This window comes from Alternaria postmessia (assembly GCF_024291825.1).
Source record: "Alternaria postmessia strain BMP 2775 chromosome Unknown scaffold_5, whole genome shotgun sequence".
Classification (NCBI taxonomy): Eukaryota; Fungi; Ascomycota; class Dothideomycetes; order Pleosporales; family Pleosporaceae; genus Alternaria; species Alternaria postmessia.
The window spans coordinates 62,348-77,097 of NW_026260078.1; the positions used below are offsets into that span (position 1 = coordinate 62,348).

The following is a 14,750-nucleotide window of genomic DNA, read 5'->3' on the forward strand; positions in this document are numbered from 1 at the left end:
CCCATATTCACCCTCGACCTCCTCTCTCCACCTCGATTGCCTTCCCAACCCTGAAAGCAAAACCCTCGCCATCTCTTGCGCCTGCGCCTACCTTCCAGCACTCAAACCGCCCCCAACTAACTACCTCCCAACGCTGCAGTTTCTCTTTTTCAGCCTCTTCAACACTGATTGCAGGAGCAAACTTGGGTACGTCTACACGGCGGATTGCTAATCGCGTGACCGACGTACCTTGAGGCCATGACGTAGGTAAAGCAGGCCTGTATGATGATTGTGAGGTAGAATGCGATGTAAGTACCGCGCCACAGGAGAGTAGTTTGATTAGCTTGGTGAGGCGGATTATGAGTTGTGTGGATGCCACTGCCAAAGTGTTTGACGACATGGAGACAGAAGAAGTGTTTGTGTTTCGTATCGACCAGATAAAAGCGTCGATGTCTTCCAAGACAATGGACTGGATACGGTGGTGCATACTCTTGTGTGGAGTCGTCTGGTTCAACAGGTAGTCTGGTAGGGAATCAAGAGTGGCTAGCAGAGAAGGCCAGGACTTAGGGTAAAAGATATGGAGGTGTTGGAGTGCGGTCTTGACCATGATTTTGACATCGACTTTTAGGGGTTCATTGATCTCCAGGTCTGTGGAAAGGAGTTGCGAATTTACGAGTGACAGCATTGTTTCTGCTAATCGAAGGATGCTGAAGTGATGTAGTGGGTCGAAAAGAACGACGGCTACCCCTTGGCTGCCTACTGAGACGGCGCGGAAAGTTGGGGGGAGTATGGCGTGGGCAATCATGAAATAGAGAAGTGATGTTTTCCCGGCTCCAGAGGGGTGTTGTGTTGGTGGTGAGGAAATGATTTCAAGGATCGGGGAATCTGAGCCAGAAATGAGACGGTCAATCTCCGGGACATTGAAATGTGATGTTTGGGTGGTGTTCGTGCCAATGGTACTATTCAAAGTCAGCATCGATTCGTACTTCATCCCACCAATGAGAATGAAAGATAAAAATCTGGTCTAGTTTTGTAAACAACAACACATACACGTTATCCTCGCTTATAACAAACTCTCGAAGAGATCTGAAGACCTGTGCCGACGTTAGTATACATTATATTCTAGGATCGTCGTGTTAATGCAAAATACCGAGCTCAAATCCTCAACATCCACCTCCATCAGCAGTTTCTCCCCAAGCCTCTTCGCTCCATCACTACTCATCTTCCTCTTTCCGTTCAGACAACCACCCCGCTCTTTTGTCTTCTAGTCGACCGCAGTCAGACCGCTTGATATACCTTTCTTCGCGCAATGGCACCACCGATTTCAACGATCCCCGTCTCCGAGTTGGAAGCGTCAATCAACACTTTGCCGTCCGGCAAGCCACGGAATCCCAAAGTCAAATTGGGCGATTGTGTGCTGAAGGAATTGGTACAGTACAAATGTCTTGTAGAGCAGCCGAAGGAGAAGGCGGTTGCATCTGGCGTACTATGTGAGCCGTTAGTTCACTTGCTGAGACGGTAAGTGCTGAGTGAGGTGGAATGCCCGAGGTCTTGGCGTCGTGATTAAGCTCGAAAAGCCAGTCTGATGGAGTTGGATGTATAGCTAATGAAATTCAAGCTGTCCAGGAGGATTAAACGTTGAGACCACCGCGTGGGAAGAGTGGAAGGCGAAGCAGGAAGGTGCAGGGGTTGAGGGGTGAAATGAGGTCGCCAGGGTGGAAATGGCATCGTGCAACGTCACGCATGCAGTGCCTGTTTACACAACAAGTGCATGTCTTCATGATCACAATTTCAGCTCTAGAGTATTACTAACAATTTGACCAGGAAGAGATGCAGTCAAGATATGCAATCAATTGATGACGAAAAGATGTTATGCTCGCCTCGGCCACACTATGTGTCACCGCTGACTGCTCTGGCATAGTAGAGTGAGCAGACTATAGTACAACTTCTAACAAAGAAATAAAATATCAACGCCGCTTAAATGCCTGAAGCGTGCCTAAGCCCCCTAGGGCCGAAATGCAGATACCCAAACGCCTCGCTATCAGAATGCAGTAGTAGAACGACTTTTTCAAAATCATGTTGCCGCCGTGTTTCAGGTGTTACGAACTATGAAGCGCCGGTTGCGGACTTTCTCCAGTATTTCTGGTCGTAGTTGACATGTACGCCTTCCTCAAGGTTGACGTTCCGGTCGGTCGTCAGCTGCCGTATTGGAGCGTCTTGGGGCATATCCCAGTCATCGTCGTACTCGTCCGTCTGGGCTTGCCGCCGCTCTTCCTCCTTCTCTCGCTGGTTCTCTTCGTCGAGCAGGTCTTTCATAGCGGCTTGCCACAACTGGTCGCTCTCCTTCATGCGCCTGCTGCGCTTGCGCTTGCCAACGTTCTGTTTCTGGACGCCCGCCTTCTGTGCCGCCATGAGTTTTCGAAGACTCTGTTCGGCAAGGATGCCCTCCTCAGTCGCCTTCTCCCGGATCTTGCGCGGATCATTTTCGCGTTTTGTAAAGACCGGCGTTGCTGTGTACGTGTGTTTTGATGGGAAACCGGGGAAATGCTTTGGTATATAACGGCGCGTTTCTTTGTCCGCCTTGCCGGAAAGACCAGGACCCAGCAAGGACTCGGTATCGGGCGGCGGAGCCTCTGGAGGCGCAGGAGGTTCAAAGTATGGTTGCAGTACCGATGGTGGAACTTCACCTGTGTCAATATGTTGTTCGAGGGAAGCCGAGCCGCGTAGGCCGGCAGATGTGAGGGCGTAGATCCAGTCGTGGGCTACGGTTTCGGTGCGCCGCGAGCTGATCATTGACGTCCGTACTTGTGCTAGAAAGTTGGTCATGTCTGTGACGAGTCAGTCCTGAAAAGTGCAGCGGGCTCTCATGGCCAGTTTCTGTCGCAAGGTGAAGCCATACAGGAATCGACCAGTGCCCGGAACTCCTCCAACGCGTCCGGGCGTGCGCTCTCGAAGCCGACGCCTTTGCATTGTATCGCTATTGCGCGGCGCAATTGCTGATCGAAAAAGTCTTTGCTCTCGCCAAAGGGATCGAGCTCTGCGCTGATGGGTTCGGCGATGTGCTGGATGGGCTGCGTGTGGTGCAGCGCCCGAACGACTTGCCGCTTCTTGGGATGTGGCTCTCCGTATGTCGGCGCGTTTCCCGCATCATGTGCTCTCTTCATGCCTGCGATGGCGCCCTCGCTGCTGGCGCTGGGAGAAAGTATGATGCCTGGCATATGCTGCTCGTTGTCGCGATTCCGGCTATGGGTGAAGGCGTGGCTGGACAATGTGCACGCGATGGTGGTTCCAAGGACGAGTTTATCGGTAGGTAAGAGCGCGGGCGGGAGTGCGAGGGCGCATCGGTTGCAGAGTACTGCCCTGACAATGGGAGCAGACGTGAAGGCGCGTGCGGTCTCGTATTCGATGGTGTTGTCTCCTTTCACCTGACTGCCTGCCGTTGTCTTTCAGTCGGGAGCTTCCAAGGCGCGGGACGCTAAGGCTGCCTTACGTCAGCAGCAGCCGCCGTTACTTCTCCCCGTCGAACCACCACAACTTCAGATAGCCGCAGACGACGACTACCAGCTCCCGCAACCCGCATCCGCGCCCCAAAACTCTCCGCTCTCCCGAAACCGACTTTTACAATGGCCGTCAAACCCATCACCGGCGTATGTGCTGCCATTGAGTGCTTTGGCCGGTAGTGGGCTGGATGCTAATGACTGGATTGCAGATGCTCCGACGACAGGTCGTGCTCGACCTCTCCGTCGCCATGGGTGCGTAGAAACCTGGCAGTGCATGTGCCGTATTTTTGGGGCTTGGAGAGCTCTGTAGACGTGCGCGCATCATCTTTGGAGCTTGGCTAACGGCAATCGCAGGTCTCGGCGTCACTGCCGGCTATGGCTGGTGGTACGGTACGTAAATCATCCACTGGCGATGCGACTGCGCTTCCCACTGCCAAAATTGCTTCCGTTCCCGTTCTTACTTTCCAAGGCTACCACGTCCCCGCCGTCCGTCACCGTGACGCTTTCTACCAGAAGCTAGAAGATGAGCGCGCGTCGGCTCTCGGCCAGAAATAAGCCAACACTCCTCGCGACCCGACATCTCCTTTGTATCGACAGGTCTTGAAAGCATAGAGTGGACGTTAGCTGGGGATCAAGTGTATCATAAATGGAGTGGATCTCTCGACAGCAAGCCAAATCAGACTACGTCAAACGACCCCGCGTATGCGTCTTCGCATGTCATGTGCTCTGTGATTGTACCGTGTCCCGCACCATTGTCTAGTGCTGCCGCAAAGAGAGCTGCTTATTCACGTTGAAAATCCGGCTGCACGTGCTCACATTTCCCCACGGGGCACTGCCACGCTGCGCACTCGACACATGGAAACCGTAGGCTTGAGACGCCCTAGTCCACATGCCTTCATAAGCCATAACGTCCGACGGTCTGCAGGACACCATGCCATGATCTGTGTTCTAGCTCCAATGTATCAAGCAGTTAAACCCTAGAACACCAGCTGTCCTGGTCATCACGAAATATATGCCTAGCATCCAGCTTGCTCATTTGGTATCACTTGAGGCGAATGAAAAAAAGGAATGTACACAATCCATCAGTTAGGGTGTTAGAGGCTGCAAGGGATATCTGACGAACCTGCAGAAAGCTAACACCAGGGCTTTACTGCCGTTGCATGATCACATAAAGTTTGATATGCTAATAACTAGGTTAATGCATCTCGTCTGCTTCGTCAGCCTGCTTATCCCACGTGAAGCTCTCGTGTTGTGGAAGGTCAGGCGGTCTTCTTCAATGTTCATATTAAGTTTTGAAAACAGCTGTTCGGTCGCAACGGAGCATCAACAATTCAAGAATCCTCTTCAGTATAGAAGAGACAAACGCAATTAATACAGGATTGTTTTACCTAGGAAGGGGTACAGTACATCTTTTCCACTTACAGTTCTCATAGTTGAGCAGCAGTATTCTATAGCTGCATCTACCACTATCAGCTCACGGTAATGGCCGCGCACGATTGATAGGACAAGGGAAAAAAATAAAGTTAGATGTTCAATCGCGATCGATAATCGATGATCAGGGCCAGCGCACGGACTAGTCGTAGAAACTGCTCCTGCCTCGAAATCTCGCGTTATGAACCTCAACTCAGACCGCGATGAATCTACCTTGATTGTTGTACAATTTATTCCCACAGTAGTCGAAAATGTACAGAACACTCAGAAGAGACACACAAGGAGATATGACAACGCTCAAGTTTCAAGGCGATCCAGAAGATTCTGATGCTTCGATGGTGGTGGTTACAAGTCGTCTCACCAAGCTATCACGAAACTGTTGGTAGACTGTCATGACGCGTCAGGCCAATGACATAGTGATATGGGTCACGAGGCGCGACGCGACACGTTGTATGCTACTTGTTTCTTGGTCATTAAAGCAAAAAAGTCCGATGTTCAATTGCAAAGGCCATGCAAGACGAAGCAGCGGTGGGGGGAAGCAGAAACGTGTCAAACGCTGGGTGTTATTGGCCGAGAACCAGGCTTCACTCACAGGTTCCCTGGCGATCATGCCCAATCCATGGCGCTGGCTGCAGGGAAGCGTCGCCGCCAAGGATCGACGCGAACCCAGAGACTCAAGGCGCAGCGGCGTGGCAAGCGGGAGTCGTATTAGGGAAGATGGCATGTTTTGTGGTACGGGGCTGAAGGAGCTGCTCTCGATGGGGGAGAGGTGAAGAAAAAGCAGCGTCAGGGATGAGAGGCGGATTCGAGAGGCAAGGTGACTGCTTTGACAGCGGCGTGTTGGTTCGGAACGGGGTGGAGGACCCATAGCATAGCGTCCGGCGCCTTAGCGCGAGATGTGGATGACTAGTCCCTCACCATCCATTAGGGCAACGGGTGGCCGATCACCAGCGACCTGGCTTGAAGTTGAGTAGAGGACTGGGGGCGTCAGGTGGGCGTCCCCTTTGATGATTTGTAGTAGTAACGGCATACGGGCACTTGGCTACTCTTCTAGATCTGTGTGTATGGCAGATGACGGGACTGCGCAACGGAGTACAGGCAGAGTTGTTATGAAGGCGACAGGCGTCTTGTATCTGTCGGGTGCCATCTGTCCTCGATAGGGATATTGGACGAGATGATTTGAGTGAAGGCGTTGGTGCCCTGATCACCGCCTGGCGCAGATGACAACTAAAGTGGCTAGCGAGCGATGGTAGTGGAAAAAGCAGCCGTACCCTCGCTCATCGAATAGACGGCATGGCGCCATTTAAAGCCACAGGGCTCGACCAGACGGTAGGGATGAAACTCCGCAGTCGTCAAGACGCACACCGGGCGCTGCATAGTAGAGCTGCCACAGTGATCAAACACCTGGCAAAGGCTAAGACGGTGAACTATAGCAAGATGAGAGCGACGCATAGGCCGGCAGGGCGGGGAGGAGGGAAGACGACAAGAGCACATGGTTCGTCCTGCCACCAGAACTGCGGAAGATTTGGCGGGTCCCAGCCAAGCGCTAGCGCCATTCATTCGACGAACCTGTGATACCTGGTCGAGAGACGGGGGGCGCAACAGGCGCACTTTTGGGCAGTCGCCGACCGGGGCATTGGTGTGGATAGATGAATGCGATATCGAGCAAGCTCTCGTAGAAAAACGTCGTCCTGCGTCTGCCTCGACAGCTGTTCCTGCCTTCTGGAGCATGACCACAGACGGACCGGGGCAGGAGCGTTAGAGGGCCTACCACTTGCAGCTAGCGGATAGATCCCTGCAGTTGGACGAGGTAGGTGCGACGGGCGCGATTGCTGCACCTGGGCTGCGACGCACGCCCTCTTTCTGACGGCTCTCGCAATCTTCCTCGCTCACCCACCCAAACACGTCTGGATTTGCATCTTCTTCTTCTTCTTTGCCGTTCCAGCGACATCACCACTTCGATAGCTGCATCTTGTCCCCATGGACACGTCGTCTTGAAAGCTGCAGCTGCGTAATTTAGGCGCCGTCGTTTGGGTCCACGGGTGCTGCGCTAACATTGCGCCCTGTCCGCAACTGTCGATCAGTCTCGAGCCGCAGCTGGCGTCGTCCTCTCGAGCCTCCGCCTTTCACTCACCTAAGCCTCACTCCAGGTGAGCAGCTGTGGCCCTGCCTTTTCTCACATCCTCCCTCTCGAGCCGCAGGCCCAGGCTCTCTTCCACGACACTCGACACGCTTCTCTCTCTGGTCGCTCGCATCTTCGCCAACGTCACTCCCCGTTACCGTCACCGCCCCATCTTGGGTCTCACCAAGTCATCTACTCGACACCAAACACCACGCCTCGACGCCGTAGTCGACCCGCCGCCCGCCGCATCACTGAAACCCTCGGCCTGCATGAGTGCTGCTGTTCACTGCACTTCCGCGGCACTGCACCGCTGCGTATACCCGTCGCACCTCTGCCAGCTTGCGACATAACGCGCCTTCGATCGTTCGCGCGCCATCATGAACAACCCCAACATGCAACAGAATGGCATGCAACAAAACCGGGCCGCTGCGGGACTCCATCACTTTATCCAGCACTATCGTGTCCAGCAGCAGCAGGGTAAGATTCCAAATGGCTGGCAGCAGGGCACACCGCCTGAGGAGCGCGGTCAGCTGGCCCTTCAGTTCTTCACTCAGTACCGCCTGCTGAAGCCTGAGATCGCCGAAGTCGAGTCCATGCGCGCCGCCCTCCAGTTCGAGACGCAAACCTTTATGTCTTCGTCAACAAAGGACCAATACGTCTCCAACATCAAACAAAAGCTCATCGTCATGACGACAGCGCGGCAGCAACAACTGCAGCAACGCATGCAAGGCGGCGCACCCAACAATATGAACAACCCGATGAACGGTATGAACGGCATGAACCCCGCCCAGATGAACATGATGAATCAGATGGGTCAGCAAGGCGCCAGGCAGGGAACCCCACAACAGTTCAACCCGGCCTTTCCGAACGCCCAACTCCAGCGACCGATGCAGGTTTCGCCCGTTCCCATGACGCAAGGACAGTCTTCGATGGGTGTAAATGGTGCAAACCCCGCCAACATGTCCCAACCGGGTCAGAATAACCAGCAACCGAACATGCAGGCCAATCAGAACCAGCAGCAGAATCGTCAGGACCAAATGATCATCAACCAATTCGCAAAGAAGTTGATGGACACCTGTAAAGAGGAGGTTCGGCTCAAGTTTGAAGCTGATATTCGAGCCTGGCCCGAGGACAAGAAACAGCAGTTGCTTGCCCAAGGCGTCAACCCTCTTTTCCTCCGCTTCCGACAACATGCTGACATGCTCTACCGAAGAGGCGCCCTCAACCAGCAGGGAGCTGCTCAGAATGCCGGCGCCATGCAAGGAGCTGCTCAGCCGAACCGGATGCAGAGCCAGCAGATGAATATGGGTCAACGTCAGCCTAACCAAGAGTTCGATTTCACCGAGATAGCAAATCGGCAGATGGAAGCTATGCGCAGCCAAGACCAGGGCACCACGGTGGTACCTGCAAGTAACAACCCGAATAATGGTGGTCAGATGAGTGGCTTCCCAGGTCAAAACTCGCAACAAAACCAACCTCAAAATGCTATGGCTCAGCAGCGTCAGGCTGCTGAAGCCTTTCACCGCCAGCAGCAGGCGCAACAAGCGCAACAAGCGCAAGCGCATGCACAGGCCCAGGCTCAGGCCCAGGCGCGGTTGGAACAACAACGGCAGCAACAGGCAGCTCAAGCACGCAACCAACAAAACCAGCTGCTCCAAGGTCAAATTGGAGGACTGAACCTCCCCGGAGGTTCGCAACAAGCTAGCCCTGCTATGCCTATGCTCAACCGACCCATGCCTCCACCAGGACAATCAGGACCTCCCGGGACACCGCAACAGCAGCGCCCCCCTCAAGCTCATGTTCCGATCATGACACCTCAACCTGGCCAAGCCGATCCCAACTTGTCCGAACTTATGCGTCAAGCCCAACAAAGAGCTGCTGCCGTCCAAGCGGCCAACCAGCAACCGCTGACTGATCAGGTTCGCATGAATATGATGCCAGCCGACCTCGACCCAAACGTAAAGCAGCAACTGCTCAAGGTTCCGGAGCCCCAGTTCCGTGTGATACTACAAAGTTACATGATGAACCTTCGTCGCAGTAATGGCATGCAAAACGGCGCTTTTCCACCAGGCCAACCTAACGCAGGCCAGCCGAATATGCCGTTCAACCAACAGCAGCAGCTGCCGCCTGGCATGACCGGTCAAATGCTTGGCGGTCCTAACATGCCCAATATGGTTCGCCCTGGCATGAACCTTGGGCAGCCACAACCTGGAGCTGGGCCACAGCCTCCTATGGGGGCACAGCGTCCCCCAATGCCATCTCAGCAACAGCGTTTGCAAGCTGCCTCCAACTTGTTACGAGCCAACCCTGGTATCATACATGCTACTGACCCAAAACCGTTCCCTCCGAATGTTTTGAACAATTCAATTCGAAACAGCCTTCCCCAGGACGTTAGAACATGGCAGCAGCTGAAACTATGGGCCAGCCAGAATCCCGCTCTGGTACCAGGTGTTGACAGTCAAAAGCTGCTCATGCTACAAGTTCTTCACTTCCAGGACATGGTAAGACAATCCGGTGGTGTGGGGGGTGTCCATCCTACACCACAGCCTGGCCATGGGCTCGCTCCACCTGTGCAAGTCAATGCGAACCAAGGCCCTATTAGGACACCACAGCAGCAACAGAACATGCCGAACATGGCCGCCCTTCAGGTCACCCCACAGGACTTGCAACAGTTTCGGGCAAGGATGGCAGGCTCGCCACAAGCCAATCTACCAGACGAACAACTACGAGGTTTCATGATCTCACTGAGGATGAAGAATCTACAGCAACAAAGGCAGCAGCAGGCGCAATCTGCAATGCTCAACCAACAAGCCCAACGTAACCAAGCGCAGCCGCCAGTCAACATGCCTATTCAACAGCATCAGCCCAACCGCCCACCGACGGCGCAACCCCCAACACAGGCAACACCCCAGCCAAAAGCAGCAGCCAGACCGCAACCACAATCGCAGCCCATGCAGTCGCAACCTTCCAATAACGCCGGAAACAAAGGCACGAAGCGACCGAACGAGGACTCTACAGAGTCTGGCAATGATGCCACGCCACAAGCTGCTGCTATGGCTTCTTCAAAGTCTCAGCCCGGATTCAACCTTACCCATGAGCAAGTGTCCAAGCTTACCCCTGCTCAGCAGACGCAATATAAGGCCCAGTTGCTGAAGGCCCAGGACCCATCGAACAACAAGATGCAGCAACAAAGAGGTGGTGTGGTCAACCACGAAGAACTACGGCAACGAATGGCAGATCCGACAAGGACACGACAGTTCAAGCAGCTGATGGACGAAGTCGAGAAGAGCATTCCCGCCAGACAGCCTGTGCAGCTTCCGCCGCAGATGCGAGTACCTCTGCAGCGATCACTGAAAGAACAGCTCCATCGGTTAAAGCAGGTGGACCAGGCTCTACGTATCTTCCACGCCTCATACGACTCCTCTGAGCCTGAGCAAGTTCTTCGTCAGATCATGGCATCTCGCGTACTTTTATATCAGCAGTTCGACCAAGCTGACGGAACGCTCCACCCTCAAGTCACTCTGACTATTGAAGAGTTTAAGAACCATATGGGCGCGACTCTCAAGTTTGTCGCTAAGATCATGGAAAAGGTTAAGCAGCAATCAGCTGCGTCGCAGCCGCAACCTCAGGGTGGTTCGAATGCCCCGCCCGCTCAACTTAATGCCGCAAATCTGAAAATCGTAGAACAACAAAACCGCAGCCAGAAGGCTCCTTCCGCCCCTACCACCGACCGTCCACCGTTTGCCATCGGAGCTGATTCGGGTCACGGAGCAGCACACTACTTCGAGGGCGCGAGGCCAGTCACGAACCTTGTGTTGCCTGAGAAGAAGCGTGCAAAACTCGCGGGTAGTGAGACATCTACCCCGGGTGCTAGAGCGTCTCCTCGGATTGGTTCAGGCACAGGTAACTCACCTGAGCTCAAGAGACAACCACCGCCCAACGTGCCCCAGCGGCCGACTTTCCGATGCAACGACGCGAGTTGCGAGTACTCCGTTCGAGGATTTGACACCCAAGCTGAACTAGAAGCGCATAGTCAGATACATGCAAAGGTTGAGAATCCGATGCAGTTTGCTCTGGATTCCATGGCCGATTACCTTGATATTGACCAGAAAACTGGCGAAGCCAAGGTGGATCAGAATGCCGCAAAACGTGCCTCGAAGCCTGTACCAGCTGCTCCACAAGTACCTCAACAACCCGTCAAACCGGGGCAGACCCCTGGCGCTTCGCACAGTGCTGCCACTCCAGTCGGGCAACAAGCGACGGCTACGGCGATGGCGCGTGTGCCAACGCAAACAGGCGTCAAGGACTCACCATCTTCAAACCTGCTCAAGACACCTCAGGCAATGACGAAGGTGGCTACCCCCGGCTCGGGTGCTCGCGGTAAACCCACGCCAGCCAGTATTCCCAAATCAGCACCGAAGGAGCAACAAGCGACAGCTCCAGAGCCTGTGCCCAAGGAAGAAGAGCAGAAGCCGCAACAACCAATGTTGCCAATGTCGCTTCTTGACTACTCGTACGAAGACACTTTCGCGGCTCTTGATGCGAACGGACCATTCACCGTGATGGATCTCAAGGATGAAGACCACGCCTGGACACTCCGTTCCCGACCTGCTTCGCCATCGGCTACACCCGAATCATCCAATAAGGATACACCTTCTACACGACAGTCCGACATCTCGGAGAATGATAACCTATTCATCAACATCGATCTCAAAGACGCCGATATGCCTGACGCATGGGCAATGACAATGACGGGCGACGCTCTTCCGATTGACCTGCAACTTTCAGAAGACTTGCAGAATCTCGGAGTTGTTCTTCCTCCCATGGACAGCGAAGACATGATGCTCTTTCCAGACTATGGCCCTGGAACTATGATGGACCTCGATATGCTCGAGAAGACCATGGACAGCATGGGCGGGACACTCGATCCATCCCTGCTTTGAGCCTTGTTCTCGCTGCCCTCTCTCAATCCTGTTCCATTCATTTTGCATTTACTTTCGATTATTCTTTTGCCTTCGGGCTTTGTTCATGTGCCTGCCATGTACTACGATTTCACTCGCTTTTTGGTTTATATTATCTGTACTTGCATGGTGTTCGGGATTGATTACGGCCTATCACATATGTATGAGCAAAGCTTAGTTGGTGATGTGGGCTCATGGCGCTTTCTATGCTGCAATGGGAAAAATGGGAGTGTATACAGCATTTGAGGAGAATTTTGTAACTTGGTCTTGTATTTGGCATGGTTTGTGGATATTATACCCCGTCTTCCTGTCACTTCCGGTTTTTGTGGTGCAGGGAAAGTAGTATCTGGAATTCTATTTAGTCGTCAATTTCGCGATACACATTATCTGTTTGATCGTGATATAAAGCCAGGCTTTCTGCAAAAGTGATGTCCTTGTTCATTTCCCGACGATGCGGGGAGCTGTGACTTGATGCACCACGCTAAGAGAAGCGCCGTTCCCATGGATCTTGTACAAATATGTTGTCAGAGACTCGTCTGGATACACATGTACCACGGTACGATTAGCGAGTCTGCATCGTGGACACGGGGCTTATTGCACCCTTTCTCCGCACATCTCGCTTTAGACATGATGCCGCCGAACACCTGGCACCGGTACGTATGACGGCCAGCGGACGAGGCCGAGATGGGCAAGTCGGCGAAGACCCCCTTTCCACAGTGCGAACCATGGTACCAACATGGATACGGCAACGTAAAGAATAACGTTTAATTCTGACATGACATGATGCAAGGCGCGTGTCATGGATTTGCAGCTGGCAGCGCCTGTATCCATGGTACTGAACATTAGTGTTTCGGCGAAAAGATGGAGTGAGATTCGGATTCCCAACAACAATTATTTCCTCTTTTGCCTCTCCCAACATGATGCAGGTAAAGATGTGCGGACAAGGCCGAGTATGATGCGAAAGTGAAAGAAGAAAGGAAAAAAATTCTAGGGCGTTATGACGTTTGCGCACCTCGCCTCCGGGACTCCCGCTTCCATTGCCCTGCCTGGTGTTGGCTTGCGATGGCGGTTATGCAGGGCAAGAGGCTGAGCAGGCGTGGCGAAGGCAGGAGCAGTTGCTATTCTCGGCATGCTGCATGGCGTGCATTTTGCGGGCATGCCACGCGATGGGTATTCTCTGGATGGCATGGAGATGTGTCGGCGCTTTGTTGGACTGGGCAAGTTGGACAAAGACTGCGAGGCAGAATTTGGGATTTCTTTTTCCATGGTGGTTAAAGAGGGCGTAAGTAATGCATGTTGGTGGTACCGCGGATAAGCTGCTATTTGCAGTGGACAGTGGCTGCTGGTTGCAAGGTTGCGATCAGCTTGGGGCTCGGAATGGTTCCGAGTGGTGAAGGTTTTGAAGAGATTTGGGGGCGGTGAGAGCCCCATCGGTCGGTGAGATGACGGGTGAATGGGTATGCGCAACGTGATGGACAGGGTCTATGTTGTGGGTCTGGGGTAAAGAGGACTGCGATTTGCTCGGTTGGACTGCCTAGCTAGGGATGAATTGGGATTGGCGAACCATGTCGGGCAGGAATTGGGTTGTTTGTGATGGGCGTACTTGTGGAGATTAGAGATTGCGATGTTCGAGACGATGACTGGAAGGCTTGCCACGAAGCATGACAACGAATTCAGTCGATTACCAGAAAAAACAGATGCATGTAGTAAGATTTCATTTGTATCATGGTAGACGGGATTTGTCAATGCGCCTTCATGTCATCTTCGATCTTGAGCTCACACCTTCCTTCTGGAAGCCAACGCCAAGGAGCATGCAGATGCGCGTCACGGCTAGGAAATAAACGAACGGGACGTTCCCCAGATCAATGGCGTTCCACCGCCAAAAGGCCCAGTAGATGTGGGTTCCGAGGGGCAGGACAGTGAGCAAATGTCCTAGGTCGGCGACAAGTAAGCCGACCAAGAAGGTCTTCCAGACTTTGATGTCTGGAGTGGCGCGCAAGACCGAGGCTTCCAAAAAAGCAAGTCCTAGGTACAAATTCGCTAACTGTGACATGACTATGGATGTTGAGATGGGAAGCGAGACGCCCGGTGAGCTGGCTGCATGCGTCAAGTGCAGGTAGGTGGACTGGAAGAAGTGTGCATAGATGGCGCCTGTGAGGATGGAGACGGGCTCGAGCCAGCAAAAGACGAAGCGATAGACGCTGGGGATTGCTGGCGCGGGTGGAGCGGTTGATGGCATGGTGTTTGGGCGATGGTTTGGCTCGTTTCGCGTGGTCTGGGTTGTGTGCTCAGCGCGATTCAAGATGGTGTACCGCTCAGCGACTACGGCGTACCGTGGGAGCGGTGTAGCACAAGAGACGCAGGAGGCAGTATAGTGGCAGGGCAGCGGAGAAGCCGGATGCAGCAGCAAGTGGTTGAGCGGTACTCTCATACGTAGCAAAAGGTCGACGGTGTGTGTAGTGCTGGCATGATAAGATAAGTCGTAATTTGCAAGGGGTGGGTCCCGTCTGGAGTTGCTTTGGTGAACAGACCACGTTCGGGAGGCACTCGAACCGGCTTGAGATCGGCTGAGTCTCCTGGCCTAGTGTGTGGCACGTCGTCTGGCGTTGTTAACAAGCTCTGTTTTCCCTTTCTCCTACGTACTAATCCTCATGCTATAAACCTCGCCTTTTCGACCTTTCCGTACCCCTGCTTTCCGCTGCCGTCCACCCTTCACTCTCCCTTTGCTTCGCACACGCTCTCTTAGTCGACCCCCCG

At 53.6% G+C, this 14,750-nt stretch overlaps 5 protein-coding genes across 5 annotated transcripts; 2 read left to right on the forward strand and 3 right to left on the reverse strand.

The window, feature by feature from the left end:
* Positions 1–1,288: 1,288 nt before the first annotated feature.
* On the forward strand, positions 1,289–1,679 carry J4E82_001285 (uncharacterized protein; the record flags this gene model as incomplete). Its single annotated transcript, XM_051727600.1, has 2 exons — positions 1,289–1,497; positions 1,598–1,679. The coding sequence occupies 2 exons, from the start codon at positions 1,289–1,291 to the stop codon at positions 1,677–1,679; spliced, it is 291 nt and encodes a 96-aa protein (XP_051592445.1).
* A 406-nt stretch (positions 1,680–2,085) lies between these two features.
* Positions 2,086–3,197, reverse strand: J4E82_001286 (uncharacterized protein; the record flags this gene model as incomplete). Its single annotated transcript, XM_051727601.1, has 2 exons — positions 2,086–2,807; positions 2,879–3,197. The coding sequence occupies 2 exons, from the start codon at positions 3,195–3,197 to the stop codon at positions 2,086–2,088; spliced, it is 1,041 nt and encodes a 346-aa protein (XP_051592446.1).
* A 2,081-nt stretch (positions 3,198–5,278) lies between these two features.
* On the reverse strand, positions 5,279–5,634 carry J4E82_001287 (uncharacterized protein; the record flags this gene model as incomplete). The annotated part of the gene is made up of 2 exons (XM_051727602.1): positions 5,279–5,365; positions 5,503–5,634. 2 exons carry the CDS (start codon positions 5,632–5,634, stop codon positions 5,279–5,281), a joined length of 219 nt encoding a protein of 72 aa, XP_051592447.1.
* Positions 5,635–7,409: 1,775 nt separating this feature from the next.
* On the forward strand, positions 7,410–11,975 carry J4E82_001288 (uncharacterized protein; the record flags this gene model as incomplete). The annotated part of the gene is made up of 1 exon (XM_051727603.1): positions 7,410–11,975. One exon carries the CDS (start codon positions 7,410–7,412, stop codon positions 11,973–11,975), a length of 4,566 nt encoding a protein of 1,521 aa, XP_051592448.1.
* A 1,771-nt stretch (positions 11,976–13,746) lies between these two features.
* Positions 13,747–14,424, reverse strand: J4E82_001289 (uncharacterized protein; the record flags this gene model as incomplete). The annotated part of the gene is made up of 1 exon (XM_051727604.1): positions 13,747–14,424. The coding sequence occupies one exon, from the start codon at positions 14,422–14,424 to the stop codon at positions 13,747–13,749; it is 678 nt and encodes a 225-aa protein (XP_051592449.1).
* Between the last annotated feature and the right edge of the window lie 326 nt (positions 14,425–14,750).